This window comes from Dermochelys coriacea, chromosome 3 (genome assembly GCF_009764565.3).
Source record: "Dermochelys coriacea isolate rDerCor1 chromosome 3, rDerCor1.pri.v4, whole genome shotgun sequence".
Classification (NCBI taxonomy): domain Eukaryota; kingdom Metazoa; phylum Chordata; order Testudines; family Dermochelyidae; genus Dermochelys; species Dermochelys coriacea.
The window spans coordinates 195,978,612-195,995,376 of record NC_050070.1 but is presented as its reverse complement, the minus strand read 5'-3'; the positions used below and the strand labels follow the sequence as shown (position 1 = coordinate 195,995,376).

The 16,765-nt window shown below is 43.3% G+C and overlaps 1 protein-coding gene across 9 annotated transcripts in view; it reads right to left on the bottom strand.

Moving 5' to 3' along the window:
• The window catches only part of VPS54 (VPS54 subunit of GARP complex), an 85,145-nt gene extending 69,305 nt beyond the window's left edge, over positions 1 to 15,840 (bottom strand). For 3 of the 9 annotated variants that reach the window (XR_006280356.1, XM_043512035.1, XM_038394240.2), the window contains exon 1: positions 13,787 to 13,903. Coding sequence is in view for 2 of the 9 variants with exons in the window: in XM_043512039.1 (XP_043367974.1) it covers positions 13,787 to 13,831 (45 nt within the window). In the remaining 7 variants the exon portion in view is untranslated. Of the gene's footprint in view, positions 1 to 11,888; positions 11,962 to 13,786; positions 13,904 to 15,246; positions 15,418 to 15,708 lie in introns of those variants that run through there. The other 6 variants (XM_043512039.1, XM_038394243.2, XM_043512037.1 and 3 more) reach the window with 6 other exon arrangements.
• Positions 15,841 to 16,765: the final 925 nt, after the last annotated feature.

The window sequence follows — 16,765 nt, the reverse complement described above, 5'->3', positions numbered from 1 at the left end:
CAAGGCAAATTAATCATTAAACACGCCTGCTTTTAAACCATGTATTATATTTACAAAGGTACACTCACCAGAGGTACCTTCTCCGGCTTCATGGTCCAGGAGCCCGCCTTGAGAGGGTTGTGGGGTTATTGGGTCCAGGGTGATAAACAGTTCCTGACTGTCGGGGAGAACGGTTTTTCCGCTTGCCTATTGTGCACTATCCTCCTCCTCCTCATCCCTGTTGTGTGAGACTCCCCCCTTGCAGGTGTCCACGGACAGGGGTAGGGTAGTGGTAGGGGCACCCCCTAGAATTGCACGCAGCTCATCATAAAAGTGGCATGTCTGGGGCTCTGACACGGAGCGGCCATTTGCCTGTTTGGTTTTTTGGTAGGTTTGCTTGAGCACCTTAATTTTCACACGGCACTGCTGTGGGTCCCTGTTATAGCCTAGGTCCATCATGCCCTTGGAGATTTTTTCAAATATATTGGCATTTTGTCTTTGGAACGGAGTTCTGATAGCACGATTCATTTCCCCATACAGCGATCAGATCCAGTACCGCCCGTTCGGTCCACGCTGGAGCTCTTTTGCGATTCTGGGACTGCATGGTCACCTCTGCTGATGAGCTTACCATGCTGGCCAAACAGGAAATGAAATTCAAAAGTTCCCGGTGCTTTTCCTGTCTACCTGGCTAGTGCATCTGAGTTGAAAGTGCTGTCCAGAGCGGTGGAGCCCTCTGGGATAGCTCCTGGAGTCCAATACCATTGAATTGCATCCACACTATCCCAAATTCAACCCAACGATGTCGATTTCAGCTCTAATCTCCTCGTCAGGGAGGAATACAGAAATCAATTTTAAGAGCCCTTTAAGTCGACAAAAATGGCTTCGTCGTGTGGACGGGTGCAGGGTTAAATCGATCCAACGCTGCTAAATTCGACCTAAACTTGTAGCATAGACAAGGGCTCAGGGTCCTTGGAAATGGGTATGCAAACCCAAGCACGATAGTTGGCAAGAATTTTCCCTGCCCACCTCCAACAGACCCCTCTGAGCTATTCTATTCAGAAAGGCAAACACCACTTCCAGAACTACCAAATACCACTACAATATACTTAACTGGTTTTGTTCAAAATCTATTCTAGACAGAAATAAATTAATAAATGAATAAAAAATTAATAAAAAGGTAATGTTGCTACAGTAATAAACATTAGAAAATAATTTTACAGTTTAAATTATCTAGCTATTAAAAATCAGGGAACTAGCAAGTTTATGTAACTATACCGGTAGATAACCTTACAGTTCACTATACTCTAATAAAATTCTGTTCACGTGAATATTACCATTAGATGTTACAATAACAATCTTTATGTTACCTGTAATTTATTCATGAAATACTGGCTCACTTGTTTGTCTAATAACTAACTCCTCCCTCAAAATATATTTTTCCTGCATTTGTTTCTAACCTGAGAAATATCAGGAACGCCAAATCTTATCTCTCTTTTTTTTGGGGGGAAGGGGGGGGCTGGAGGTGTCAAGTGTGTGTTTTGGCTTTAACAGCACTTAGATCATTTGTTAATCTTTAAAAGACGGACCTTTTCTTCTAGGTATTTATTTCTTCATTTAGAATTAAACAGATGTTAATAAAAACAAAGAAAAGTTTTAAACTGTGTGTGGAAAAACAATCACTTCCTCTCTCAAAACCAAGTTTCAGGCCTTCTGGATATGAACAAAGCACAAAGTCAGGAGTTTTATTTTCTATTTTCAGGTTCCCTTACTTGCAGTGATTTATTTATTTAATTTAGACACTCCCTTAAAGCTTACTTCATGACAATCTTAAAATCCAAATGGGTGTTCCTAGGTACTTGTTATCTTTAGCATCTAAGGTGTTTCTGAAGTAGTCAGCCACATAGCAAAACTATGAGATCACTGTGTCAGATTACAGCTTTCCAGAATTTCGGAAATGTTTCCAAACATAACCATTTGGAGAAAATACTTTGTTTAAGGTTTTTAATCTGCTTATTTATTTTCTCTTGCTGTTGTCTCCACCACTAAGAGATTTGTATGCTCTAACATGTTTGTTCTTCCCTTGTCATATTTCTAATGCAGGTATGTTTCTTCCTTCCTTCAGCAGCTTCTCACCAGATACTAGCGTTTACTACTGTTAGGGTTTTGTCACTAATCAAACTGGTTCATGAACCAGAATGCTGAGGGGGGAAAAAAAACATCATTTTAGCACTTTTTGAAAAACAAACATCATGCATTCAATAGTAAAAATCAAGCCTCCTAAAGGAATATACAAAGTAGTGGGTATTAGGAGCTCCAGCAACTACATTATCAGTGTCTCCTGAGAAATCTCATGTTACATGAATTTACATCCGTTGTATCTGTGTTAATGCTTTCTACTAACTGAAGCCCTTCTTAAAATTATACATGCAAAGAAAAATTTTGCTCTTGAAATCAAGCATTTTGTGAGCCATTGTTTTCCCCTATTCTGATAATTTATTTAAAACAATAAATTAATATGCCAGCAAAACAAAGTGCTTTCTAAAATAAGAAGTTAATTTCGGTTTTGGTAATTGGAATAAATGCTAACTGCATTTAACCAGTACAAGATTTAAAATAAAATTTAAGGAACACATTTTAACACTGAAGAGAGATACATATCAAATGTTTGTTTTCAAAACCAAACATTGTTTATTTCTTAGTTATTTTTATTGTTAATCATTGTCAAATACTCACATTACCTTTGTGCCCTTATTCCAGTCTTAACAAAACCTTAGAACCGAACAAAAAGGGAGCACTAAAATATCAGTGCAGCAAAGAACTTTCATATCATCGAGTTGATTTCAAAAAGAATCTCAGGCAGATGTTTTCTAAATGGCCTGCAATATGATGCTGTACTAAATTATTCATAGATAATAGCGACTCTAGTAGTCATAATTTAAGACCTTATAGATAACTAACTTCAACGAGCTGCCACATTTGTAAAGGCAAAAACCTACCTATGAAACAGAACTGTGGTTTAACAAAACAGATTTTAAAATCAGCCAAATAAGAACAGATTAAGGAATGAAGAAGAAATGCAATATTTGTTGTCCTGAATCCCTTCCAAGTCACAAAAGAGATCACAAGTAGTCAATGAATGGATGAGAATCCTTACTAACACCTAACCTCCCAAGTATGTTAATGTAATTGACCACTGAAAATTACTGTGATTTACTAGTTCAGTGGCTCTCAACCTTTCCAGACTACTGTATCTCTCTCAGGAAACTGATTTCTCTTGCGTACCCCCAAGTTTCATCTTACTTAAAAACTACTTGCTTAGAAAATCAGACATAAAAATACAAAAAAGTGTCACAGAACACTATTATTGAAAAATTGCTTACGTTCTCATTTATACCATATAATTATAAAATAAATCAATTGGAATTTAAATATTGTACTTACATTTCAGTGTATAGTATATTGAGCAGCATAAACAAGTCATTGTATGAAATTTTAGTTAGTACTGACTTTGCTAGTGCTTTTTATGAAGCTTGCTGTAAAACTAGGCAAATATAGATGAGTTGATGTTCCCCCTGGAAGACCTCTGCGTACCCTCAAGGGTACGCGTACCCTGATTGAGAACCACTGTACTGGTTTACCTATAAAATAGCCTTTATTGTACTAGCATACTAAACACTTTATAAATATTTCTTAAAATACATAGTGATGCATACATCCTCCAGTTTAAATCTCATGGAAAACTAAACTCAAATTTAATATGAAACAAAACCAAGTAAATAAAAAGAGTGGAGGATTGCGTCTACAGATTATATTAATTCATTCCATTGTGTGGGAGTTGTGCAATACAAACTGTAATGTGCCCAGTCTCCGGAGCTTCCAAGTTACAAGAGAATATGTGCTGCAATAACTACATGCAACTGTGCAAATTCATGACATTAATATCTCAGATGCTCTGCAATTAAGATTAGATTGGATTAGAGTAATATTTCTAAAAAAAATAATTTAATCGCATTTTGGCTGACAACTTGTCATACTGAAGCTTGGTTATACAAATCATGACATGGATTAGACAGAAAATATAGGTTTAAAAGTGGAATAAAAATGCAACCCTCTTTTCCAGCAGTCTCAGGCCAGTCAAAGAGTAATTGCCCTACTGATGAAATTACAGAAGTATCATAAAAAGAGAAGCACAACTGCAGTTCACTTTTTTTTTACAGTTAACCAGAATTCACTAAACTGGGTTCTGGGTCCTTCAACAAGTTGAAGTATACAATTCACAGACTGAGATCCCTGTGGAGGGACCAAGACACATCCTGGAACTTTACAAGCTGCTCTGTTGCTTTTCAGTTAACAGAGTATCTCTAGTTTGTTTAAGTTAAAACCAAGAAAAAAAGGTTAAATCCTTGGCACAATTCTCACATATCCTATATACAACTTGAAAACTCCACACACCCTGGACAGAATCTCAGCTTTCATTTAAAAAAATAAGTTCCTAGCCTTTTTGGTAGAAAACGATAACTTTCCAAACATGAACCAATCATAGGCGCCGACTCCGCGGGTGCTCTGGGGCTGGAGCACACAGGGGGAAAAATCAGTGGGTGCTCTGCACCCACTGGCAGCCAAGTTCCCCTCACCTCACCTCCGCTCCCCCTCTTCCCCTGAGCATGCCACATCCCTGCTCCTCCGCCTACCTCCCAGCACTTGCTGCCACCAAACAGCTGTTTGGCAGTGTAGCACGCTCTGAGGTGGGGGGGAGGAATGGGAATGTGGCATGCTCAGGGGAGGAGGCGGGGAAGGGGTGGGGCCGGGAGCAGAGTGGGATCGAGCACACCAGCGCGAGCAGAAGTTGGCGGCTATGGAACCAGTGTAAATTGATTCAATGTTCTCTTCCCGAGTCTGAAGAAAGACAGCTCCAGTGCCTCTGCTGCTATTCACAGCTCTGTCAAGCAGCAATAGGGTGAAAACAGCAAGACTCTGATCAGTATCACTATTGCTATTTGGAGCTCCGTGGACAGAAATGGAACTGTCAAAAACTATGTTAGTTTCATGCTGCTGCAGCACCTTACCAAAGCTATTAACAGAAAAGGTATGCACTAGAGATATTCATTAGAGCAATGCTTTTCAACCTTTTTTCATTTGCCGGGCCCTAAAAAATTCTGAATGGAGGTGCAGACCCCTCTGGAAATTGAACCTGTGGTCCGCAGACCATAGAAGTCTTAGACTGAAAACTGACTGAACAGAATTCAACTATAAATGTTGCATGTGCTTAGCACAGCATTTGACACAGCATGAGAAAAGGCAAGTAACTGTGAGCTTCTATGGTAACAACAATACTTCTGGGTTTTGACCTGTAGGTGGGAGAATTCACATACTTTTGATTGATCAGAAAAACAGAATGGCTTTTCTGAGATCTGAAACTATTTTCATAGTCACCTTTCACAGACCCCTTAGGCATAGTCTACGGACCCCCAGGTGTCCACAGGTCAACAGGTTGAAAACCACTGCATTAGAGAACAGGATCCAAAAAAATAAAGGCAAGAGGAAAGGTAGAAAATAGACCACCCCTTCTTCCTTGCAGCAGCCAAGAAGAACTGGAGAAAGGAGAGAGGGAAAAAGCTTTGTCTTACCCTAGAAATTTGGGAAAGTTTAGGATGAGGGTGGGGTAGCAGCTACAAATATGTAAGGACAGCTACTAGCCAGAGACAGAAACGAACAGCGGAAACTCTAACAGAGTCCAGGGACAGCACCCTGGTAGAAATTCCAGAGGCTTCCTGTTTCTCACCAGTTGATGGCAAGGAGTTGAGCTTCCCACAGGATGTCCTGTGACCTCACTCATGGCCCCCTTATCTATTGCTGTGCTGGTAGATTTAGCCTTCTGGCTAGGCAGCGTCTAAATTAGTCACTACATTATCATACAAAGTCTGGTTAACATAACATCTTTCTAATTTCATAATACAAAAACTATTATAGATGAAGTGCATAGCAACATCTATATTAAGACTGTATTACACTTCCCAATACAAGTCTTGTTTTCAGTTGCTTATAACAGACTAACTCTTTGCCTGAAATTTTCCATGCTCTAAGTTTTAGCAAAAATGGTTAAGCTGTTTGGGAGAATGAGGTTAGGGAAAAATCAGTCGTTTGGCCAAAATGAAAATTGTTTGACCATTTTTTGAATAGTTTTAACACTCCAGGATTTTAGACTAGGAAGTTCAAACTTGGCAGGGAATTAATGCGACAGCAGTTCGGGGTCCAATCCAGGTCAGTAAGGGGTTGTGTTACCACTTGCCCTGCAACTCTGTGTGACTCACAGTTCTTTGTTGTTATAGCTCCCAGCCTAGGACGCTCATTGCCAACCTACCAGCACGTAGGCGGGAGTGTCTGTGTGCTAGACAGCCCTGGTTCAGCAGCCCGTGTCTCATCCTACAGCCCCACTCTGGCTTCCATCAACCTGGGTTACAACTTGCAGGGTGACCACAACACACTCCCAGTTCTGAATTTTCTCCAAACTGTGTGCTCTGTAATGTCCAGGCCCTCTCCTGGATAGTTCAGAGAAACCATCAGGTTTCTTTGTTCCTCTAAAGACACAAAACCTACCAGCTTATTAATTCAACTTGGGTGAATCCACCCTTCCCTTTAAAGACAGCACTGAGTTGGCTGACAGCAAAAATACAAGAAATTTATTATCACAATATATATAGGATTAAGTGAGTTCAAGTACCAAGAATGAAGATAGAGTTACAAGTAAAACAAACCAAGACAAAACATGCTTCTAAAAAGTCTAAAACTTAATCTAGCCAAGTATAGGCTTTGTTTGAGATTTTTTTCCTCATCTATATGCAGTTCCCAGAGACTTCAATCACCCCTTGGTTGACAGGCCCACATTTCTCAGCTTGTAAGAGTTCTGTTCCCTTGTATCTGTCTTGTGATCAATGCCAAAGACAGCTTTTGTCTTTGCTTATATCTTCCAAAGTTCAATGATGTTGCTTTAAGAGGCAGGATGGCCTCATGCTGTTCGTCTCTTCCTATGGGCTTCTCAGCTGCCTGTACCTAAATGGGGCTTGAACTGTTTGGATTCCACCATGCTTAATTTACATAGGAGGAAGGTAAATAGCGACCTTCTTCCTGGCAGAGAGGGAACTTGTTTCTCCCTGTTTTGCCATAGACTTTAAAACATAGTGTTATTAAATATCCATAGTTCCTCATTTTGTGTTGATACCTACATTTCATAGTGATATTAATCACCAATGTGTCACTAGCTTTCAGAAAAGATCTCCATCTCTGTACTCTTATAATACAATCAGTTGATTCAACTGTTTATCACTTGAGGTTCAGACCCCCAGTAAACCTTTGAAATGATTCTTTTGAGTAAAATGTATTCAGCCTATCAGGAGAACGAGATGGAATCTGGTGGTGAATGAAGCTCCATGCTCTTCCTTCCCCAATGTCTGTTTGCTGAAATTTTCTGTTTCCTGTCATCTCTTCCCCATGCTGTCTGGATGGTCCTGTTTACTGCTTATATGTAAGTTTAGGATTGATCTGTTTAACTCCCCCGACATGCCTAGTTTAAACACACTTTAGTCGTAAGTCTAGCATGTACCTATAACTCCTAATACTCACTGCGTACATCCATCACACATGAATATTAATGTTCAGTAAGTTATTCATTTTCAAATGATCCCACACAAGGCATATTTTGTAGAAAGATTATTACAATAATGTGCAAGGTGTGAATTCAGGGGTGCTTAGTGTCACACTTAGACCTGGAGTCAGAGAGGTGCCTTTATAATCCCCAGGAAAATCCAACCAGATTTTATGTGCATACCAACTGCACTGTACACTATCCCAAGCCTCGTGGTGGTGCCTGTACCAGCCTCCCCACTGTACAAGCCAGGAGATTGAAATCTCACTTCTTTTGCTGACAGGTATTAATATTATTATGAGCTTCACATCCCTTAACAGTGACCTAAGTCTCATAGGCCTAAACTAAGGGTTGGTCTTCACTGCAGAGTTAACTCAGGTGATCAGCACTTGGGCTAGCCCAGCCTGAGTGTGAGAAGCTACGCCACAAAGTCCTCACTTATGCTACACTCACCCATGTGTGCTAGGACTTCTGGTGGCATACCCCATGTTTTATTGTGTTGTAGTAAGATGAGCCAGTCAGACTTTCCCAGTGAATTGTAGGAGAACTTGTCTGTCCTTCCCGTATGATGGGAGGATGGGGTGGAGGTGGGGGGGAATCATGGGAAGGCATTGGAGGACTATGGGCACTCAAGTGACTTAGCCTGTGTCCTCACTGCAAGGTGGGCAGCTTACCACCCCAAGTGAAAGTGGCACCCAAATTCTAGCCTAGACCATCAGTTAGCCCAGTTTCAAAGCACCACCAAATTCAGGGGAGAGAGTTGTATGTGTGTGTGGATTGGAGGGGCATTATGGATAACACCCAAGTAAGAGCCCAAGTTAATACTGCAGTGAGGACATACCCTAAGAAGCAGGCAAGTATCATTTCCCCAACTTCTTTTATAAATGAAAAAAGAGAGGTGATGTCTACACTACGTGTGCTACAGCAGCACAGCTATGGTGCCAGAGCCTTTGCTATAGGAATTCCATCTCTCCAAGGGATGGCAGCTAGGTCAACGGAAGCATTCCTCCAAATGCACCTACACTGGAGGCTACGTCAGCATAGCTGCAGCACTCACGGTGAGAATCTTTCAAACCCCTAAGCACTGTAGCTATGTTGACCTAACTTTTAAGGGTAGATCTGGATGCACAAACCGCATAAGGTCAGAACTGGGAATAGAACCAAGGTTTCTAACACAGTAGCCCCAAAGTTTCAGCCATTTAGCCTCTCGGCCTTTCTAAATGAATGCATCAGATTTATGTGCTTGCCTAGGCTGCCTATAACCATGTTCTAATTAGCAGATCATACACACCTCAAATGGTATATTGGCAATTTTGTAATTAAGCTTCTGCTGGAATCAGGTGAATTAATAGTATAGTCAAATATTTATCAAATATTCTCTGTTTTGGATAACTGAAACTAATGCTAGGGGCTTTCACTTGGATAAAAGCAGTGCTGCAGTGCAGGGTGATTTGGAGGACCTTGTGGAGCACGGCAAGACTGATATGCCTTTCTCTAAAATATGGACCAACAGTAGCAGAGGCAGCTCAGTTTAAATACACCAGTGAATATTATTTTAAAATGACCTTCCTTACGTCTCCCAATAAGTGAGTGACAATGTCAACTTGAAATCTAGCGATGAAGTGAGCTGTAGCTCACGAAAGCTTATGCTCAAATAAATTTGTTGGTCTCTAAGGTGCCACAAGTCCTCCTTTTCTTTTTGCTAATGAATATAAGAAACGAGTTAGAAATCATTTGAGGTAAAACTGCCCCAGCCGATTTCTGTAGTTTTATTGCATTTTTTAATTTAAAAAAAAAAAAAAAAAGTTTCTCTCCCTCTTTTGTGCGTCTGAAAAACCTGCACAACCTCAGAAGAAACTAATTTTATGCAGTTGTTGTCAAACAGAAAATAAACAAAAAACCCAAAACCACTTCTCATTTTTCAGTTGAAATAATCTTAGTAACAGCAAGTAAAAACAGACAAATATGATTTTTAAATTGATGTCATCCCTTTAAAATATAAGAGTAGGACTGAATAGAAAATGAAAAGACTAAAATAAAAACTTCACTGTATATTCTGCAGGTATGTGTGTGTGTATGTGTATATATATACACACATACACACAATCAGAACCACACACAGGGCAGAAGAAAGCTACAGATATTACCAGAAGAATTATAGGGATATTTTAGTATCCTTATAAACAAGCTATTCCAAACTGAAATTGCACAGTTTATGCACGTACCACATGAACTGTGAGAACATCTGTAACATACACATTTCCTATCATCTTCTGCAATTTTAGTTCTCAACAACAAACAGCACTAACCTGAAATCAGGATGTGGCTATTGTACTTAACGGCAGACTTTTTCTTGCCCATTTCTTTCAGGTGCCAAGATAGGGTTGCCATCTGTCTAATCACACAAACCCAAACAGCCTTGCCCCGCCCCTTCCCCAAGGCCCTGCCCCTGCCCGGCCCCTTCTCCGAGACTCCCTCCCCCCACCCCGCACACTCCAGCCCCCTTCCCTCAGTTGCTCGCTCTCCCCCACCCTCACTCATTTTTACTGGCTTGGGCAGGAGGTTGGGGTGCGGGCTCTGGGCTGGGGCCGAGGGGTTCAGAGTATGGGAGCGAGCTCCGGGCTGAGCCTGGGGCAGGGGGTTGGAGTGCAGGCTCTGGGAGGGAGTTTGGGTGAAGGAGAGGACTGGGGCAGGGGTTTGGGGGGCAGGAAGGGGTTCAGGCTCTGAGAGGGAGTTTGGGTGCGAGAGAGGGCTCAGGGCTGGGGCAGGAGCCGCGCGGAGCCTGGACAGGTAAGGAGCTGCCTTAGCCCCGCTGCAGCGCTGGACTTTTAGCAGCCTCAGTTCTCTGGGATTGGGTTCAGTAGCCTCTGGGAGATCGACCCCAATTCCGGGAGACTTCCGGCCAAAGGAGGGTCAGCAACCCTATGTAGAGACCATAACTAGATAGCTTCTTTGACTCTAAAACATGACACAATTATGGGCCACTGACAGTTGGCTCTTTGATACTTCTGTAATTAATGCCAAGTGGACACACTCTGAATACATATAGCTATTTAGATCATTGTACAGCAAGTTCTTCAAATGTCAGCTCTGATGGAGTTATTCTGAAACAAGTAACAAAGCATAAAAATATTATATTAATCTATAAGAACAGGCCTCGTGGTTAGTAGTCCACACTGCTACATGGGAGACGCTGGTTTAATTTCTGGGTAAAATATATTGCTCCCTCAGCTGATAAAGACTGGTAGTACTACAGATACGGTACACTGTCCGCTTGGAAAAGGAGTGAGAGAGGAGCATCTCATGTCGCTTCACAGAAACACCTGTAGCTGAACAAAGAGCAATACTGATGAGCTTCATTAGGAGTTTCACCTAGAGTTCAGCTAAAGAAAGTAGCTGTAGTATGGGGTATTTTAAGGACAGAATGAGAAAATACTCCAGACATGGCAAAAATATTAAAATATTCAGGCCTTGATTTTCATGGCAGGTTAAGAGCTGTTTGAGGCCTACCCAACCCCTGTACAAATTAGGGCTGCACAGAGGTCATGCTTATGCCAAAGAGAGTTCCCCTGTGGAAAAGGAATTCTCCACCAACTATCTTCAGACATTTCAGGGCCAATTTGTGCAGTTTATGCAGTGCAAAGTGCCCACAGCAGACTGGGGAATCCAACCCTAACTTTCTAAAAAGAATGGCCAGGTTTTCAAGAGCTGTATACCCACAAACAGGTACAGCATGCTCTGTAGCATTTCAGCATTCATCACACTGCCTCGACAATGGGCCTCAACCCATTTATGGGAGAGGTTAGACAGGAAGTCACCTCTAAGGGTAAGTAGCTAGATAGCAGAAAAGACCATTCAATCCTTCGCTTCTCTGCTGACCATCAAAAGGACACCAATAAGTGTCAATTCTGATGGTAGCTTTTGTGATATGAACACCTGACCACTAGGCGCTCAAGTGAGAGGATCAATTCTTTTCACATAAACCACTGAACAAACATCAGATGGTTTCCATTTTCTAAAATAATAAATGGATGTACTTATATAAATTTAAAAAACGGAACATGAGCTTGTCATGTTTCAGAACAATACAATTATGACAATGTTTAAAGCAGATGATATCACATCACTGTTTACAATATTCTTTTTCAAAATATATATCCCCAAAAGTTTAAAACACTTTTTATAATAAAAAGGGATTCTGTGCCACACTTCTCTCGGAGAAGCAGCAACTGCTTATTAAAGATTATATAAGCATTTCCATTCTCACCCACTGTTTTAAGACACTCAAAGTTCTAAAAATCCCAGTTTTCAGGCTGAAATGTTCTAGGCTTGGTCTCTGTCTGAAAGTGAATATTTTGGAACATTTGAACAAAAATGGTTCTGCCTTTTTTTGAGTAGGAGGCACATGCAGAAATGACTCTTTCCCCATTATAAAAAGAGTTGTTTAAAAGAAAGTCACAATATATTCTACAATTGAAATGGCTAGAATCAGAAAGTTAAAATTTGGCAGGTAAATATCCCTCAATGAAAAGAAGGACCTTTGAATGTTTTGCTGAAAGTCACTTTTGATTTAACTGAATTATGAGCCTGTGAAAAATGCATACTTCACACACAGGCAGAATCTCTTCTTGTCATACTTCCCTCAACTGATGAATTCTCAGCTCTCGCTCCATGCTACCCTCTTTGATTTGGGGCTCTCCCGTTAATGAATTTTGGGATCACCCAAATAATGAATACTGGTCCTCCCTATTTCTTTGCAAGTTTCCTCTGGAGCTGCCACCCAAACTAGATATGAAGGAGGCCTCTGGCCTCTCAGTTCTCCTTCTTCACAAGGGACCCACTATGCCTTGCTCCCCAAAGCCTCAACAGGAATAATAGAAGTGGTTTCCACAATAGCGCAGTTCTTCTTAAAGGGAAAATGGTGCTTGTTCAGTTCTAGTCCCTACCCCGCCTTGTGCTCCTAAAAAAAAGAGCAAGTAGTGCCTATGTCACTTTGCTCCCTGCCTTCCCCAATCCCTCCAGGAATGAGTGGCTCTCCAGCTCTATGCACACAAGCAAAATTTTACCAGGAGTAAGTTAAGACTTAGCTGGAGGTGAAGGAAAGAGGGGTGGGGGATATGACTTCATATTTATCAGACACCTGCTTCACACAGGTGATAAAAGATAGAGCCTTGGGGGGAGGAGGAGAGAATTCAGTAGGAATCCCAGCACTCTTCTCAACAGCTGAGAGCGTGGTGGAAGAGCCTCAGCCTCACACAGTGAATTCCCCCAGACTTCTCCATGGAGGCCACTCTCGTATTTCCCGTCAGTCTCTGACTACATGGCAGTAGGTATCTGGTAAATTAGTAAGCTCTAGGCATTCTACATTTTACTCATATACCCTCTAGAGGCAGCAACCTACTCCCAAAGGCTTTCATGGGAACAGGAACAGGCCCTGTGTCTACATTACATTTTCATGCTCTACAGGACTGCCTCTTGTTAAGATAGTCTTCCTCAGCCATGATATAACTAGAGTAATAATAAATAAACAAACAAACAAACAATCAATCACCCACACTTAAAGCCCTGAAAAGCTGACAAATGATGGTGGATAGATCCCTAGACAAATACAAATTTCTGTACACTTAAATCTACAAGTTAATAAATTACAGGATTAGGTTCACTGAAATTTAAAACCAGAAAAAACCTACAAAATGCCAACAAGTAGAAAGAAATCCCTGCAAGATGCCAATAGTAGAAAGAAACTGAGAAGTCAAAGGGATAGAAGGCAATCTTCCTACAAACATATAATAGCAGGATAACACCATGCTATGGTATATAGGTATTTCCCATACATAAGCAAGACCTATTGTATCAAGGAAAGATATTCCCCATTTTCTCCTATCACATTAACCTCTTTTTTTTAATCCTGGTTTTTGCTACCTGAGCCCATAAGTATTTATAAATCAAATGTATGGCTCCAATAGGCCATCAAATCCTTATTGCATAACAGAAAAACTTTTTTTGCTTCTATTTCCTTACTCCTATAATTGTTATGAGGACAGAAACTATCTCTAGGAAAACCCATTGCATTTGTCACAAATATAAGCATGTTATTTCTTTACGCAGGGGACAGTTACTTATAAAATACACATCTGATAAATTATGCCATTAACTCTACAGTACCTTAGTGACAATACTCCAAGAATATCTCAAGAAGGCAGTCTTCATATCTCTTCGAGTTCCATCATGCAGAAAAAAATTCTGGTTTTGTAACTCATGAAAATATGTTGATGACCTAAATGAAGAACTCCACATTAAACTAAGGTAAAGGTGAATAACATCCAAAATTAAATTCAAAATTAAAGTTGACATTTCCATGCTTAACTCAATCTTGTGGTAAGGAGGGGGAAAACACAATAGTTCAGAATTGTCAGTTTCACTCTAAGGTGATATTCAAATTTTAACATGGAAATACAAATATAAGGCATATGCAATGCAGCATTACTTTATAACCTCACCTTAAAGCTTACTCTATTTTACCTTCCCCCCCCCAAATACCAAAAACAAACCACTCAGCACATGGTCTTGGAAGCAAAACTGTTTATGAGTGGGTTTGCTTCGTAGCTAGTAAAAGTCCCCATGTGTGAGAACACCACGTGCAACATCCAAGTTTATAGTTTAACTTGGTTCTTTGTGACTACTAGACTGAAAGGGTCCGGAAGCATAACCTCTCCCAGCCAATCAAGATCAGCATTGAAAGGCTTCAAAAGGAATCACAGAAAGTCATCCTCAGACTAGAAGACAGTGTGTATGGAGGGCTAGGGAAACACAGTAGTGAAACTCCAACTCCCTCCACTCCTCCCACCCCCAACCACACACACACTGGGAAACACTAAGTCAAAACAAACACACCAAAAGCACCTGCAAATGACATTTTGGAAAAACATAACTTTTGTAAGCTGATAAGCCAGCCCGACCCCAGGGATCATGTTGTATCGGTCAGGAGAAGGAGGGGAGAAGTGAAGGAACCAGCCTTTCCTCTGGGACAGTGGAGTTGCATGGCAGGTTAGGAGAGAAGGAGCTGCCTGGCTGAGGGCTGGTTGTGAGAAGGGAGGAAAAGGATCGTGCCTGGGTCTAGGACTTATGATGGTGGAGGAGAGACACCGCACTTGTCTCCCGGTGCAGTGGAAGGAATGAGAGAAGCTGGCTGGCCTGGGCATTGGCAAAGTGCAGCTCCACTGGAGGAAAGGTTAAGGAGCCAGCCGGTGCCCCGGGCGGCGGCGGGGAAGGGGGGACCCGGCGTCCAGCCGGTGCCCCGGGCGGCGGCGGGGAAGGGGGGACCCGGCGTCCAGCCGGTGCCCCGGGCGGCGGCGGGGAAGGGGGGACCCGGCGTCCAGCCGGTGCCCCGGGCGGCGGAGGGGAAGGGGGGACCCGGCGTCCAGCCGGTGCCCCGGGCGGCGGAGGGGAAGGGGGCACCGGCCGGTCCAGCCGGTGCCCCGGGCGGCGGCGGGGAAGGGGGGACCCGGCGTCCAGCCGGTGCCCCGCTTTCGGGGAGTTCAGCCGGACCAGGCCGGGAACGCGGGGCTCTGGCCGGGCTCCCCGCCCCGCCGGGGGCCTCCGCGGGGCCGGGCGCCGTTCTGTACCTGCGGGATCCCCGGCCGCGGCTCGGGCGGGCACCGGAACAGCCGGCGAGGCCTAGCGCGTCCCCGGCGCCTCCGCAGCGACACGTCGCCGCCCCCGTCTGCCCAGCGCCGCCCCCCCCCCGCTCGGCTGAGGGAGCTGTGCCGGGCCGGCGGCGGGCAGGCCGCGCTCAGGCGCCGCCTCTCCCCGCAGCCCCGCCGGAGACGGGGAGGAGCCGGCGGCGCTACAGGGAGGGACTGAGCCCCGGCAGGGGGTGACACGGGAGCCTCCGCCCAATCCTGCCTCAGCAGCGCCCGAGCCCCCCTCACCCCCTTCTCCGGGCGGCAGGCCGGCCCCTGCGCTAACCCCTGTGGGGCTGGGCTCGATCCTGGGGCAGAGCAGACGAGGACTGGCCCTGGCCCCATTGCAAGTGCTGGGTTTCTTTCTGCAACCCTTCGGGACACGCCTTCCGCCGCTCGCAGAGCCCCGCGGCTCCCCCCTGGATAAAGATGCTTGAAGTCGGGGTCCCCTGTGTCCATCCCCCCCCCCCCCAGTTGCAGCGTTGAGGCCACTGGTAATTTTAATCACCAGTCCTGCAATACTGGGGGGGGGCCTCCCGTGCCTACGTGAGAATCTCAGCTTTCGTTATAAAACGAAACCAAAGCTAAGTTTCTAGCCCCTGTGGCTGCAGAGAAAGTCTTGAAAACATGACCTGAGAGTAGGCTAAAGTCTCAGAACTCCAAAGGCCCATAAAAAAAAATATATGTACATATATATTTACTAACAAATTTATTTGAGCGTAAGCTTTCGCGAGCTACAGCTCACTTCATCGGATGCATTTCATTTCGGATGCATCCGATGAAGTGAGCTGTAGCTCACGACAGCTTATGCTCTAATAAATTTGTTAGGCTCTAAGGTGCCACAAGTCCTCCTTTTCTTTTTTGCGTATACAGACTAACACGGCTGCTGCTCTGAAACATATATATTTAAACTCACATGATTTTTGTGAGGCCTGGCTCATGACTTGTGTATGCTGTGTCGGTCACAAGATATTAGAGAGACAAGGAGGATGAGGTTATATATTTTATTGGACCAACTTTCGTAGGTGAAAGAGACAAGCTTTTGAGCTTGCGCAGAGCATGTCTTCAAGGCCTGAGCCAGCTGCACTCTCCCAGGGACACACAAAGAAGAGCTCTGTGTAACCTTGTCTCTCTCACCTACAGAAAAAACAAGGAGTTGTTGTGGCACCTTAACATCTAACAAATTTATTTGAGCATAAACTAGCCCACAAAACCTTATGCCCAAATAAATTTGTTAGTCTCTAAGGTGTCACAAGGACTCCTCGTTGTTTTTGCTGATACAGACTAACACAGCTACCACCCTGAAACCTGTCACCTACAGAAGTTGTCCAGTAAAAAATATGACCTCACCCACCTTTTCTCCCATGATTTTTGAACAATTGGCATTGGCAATGTTGCCTAATCCTGTTTGCATGCATCAGTGCCTTCTGGGAAAATCTGGACAGCTCTCCCTTAGTGCCTC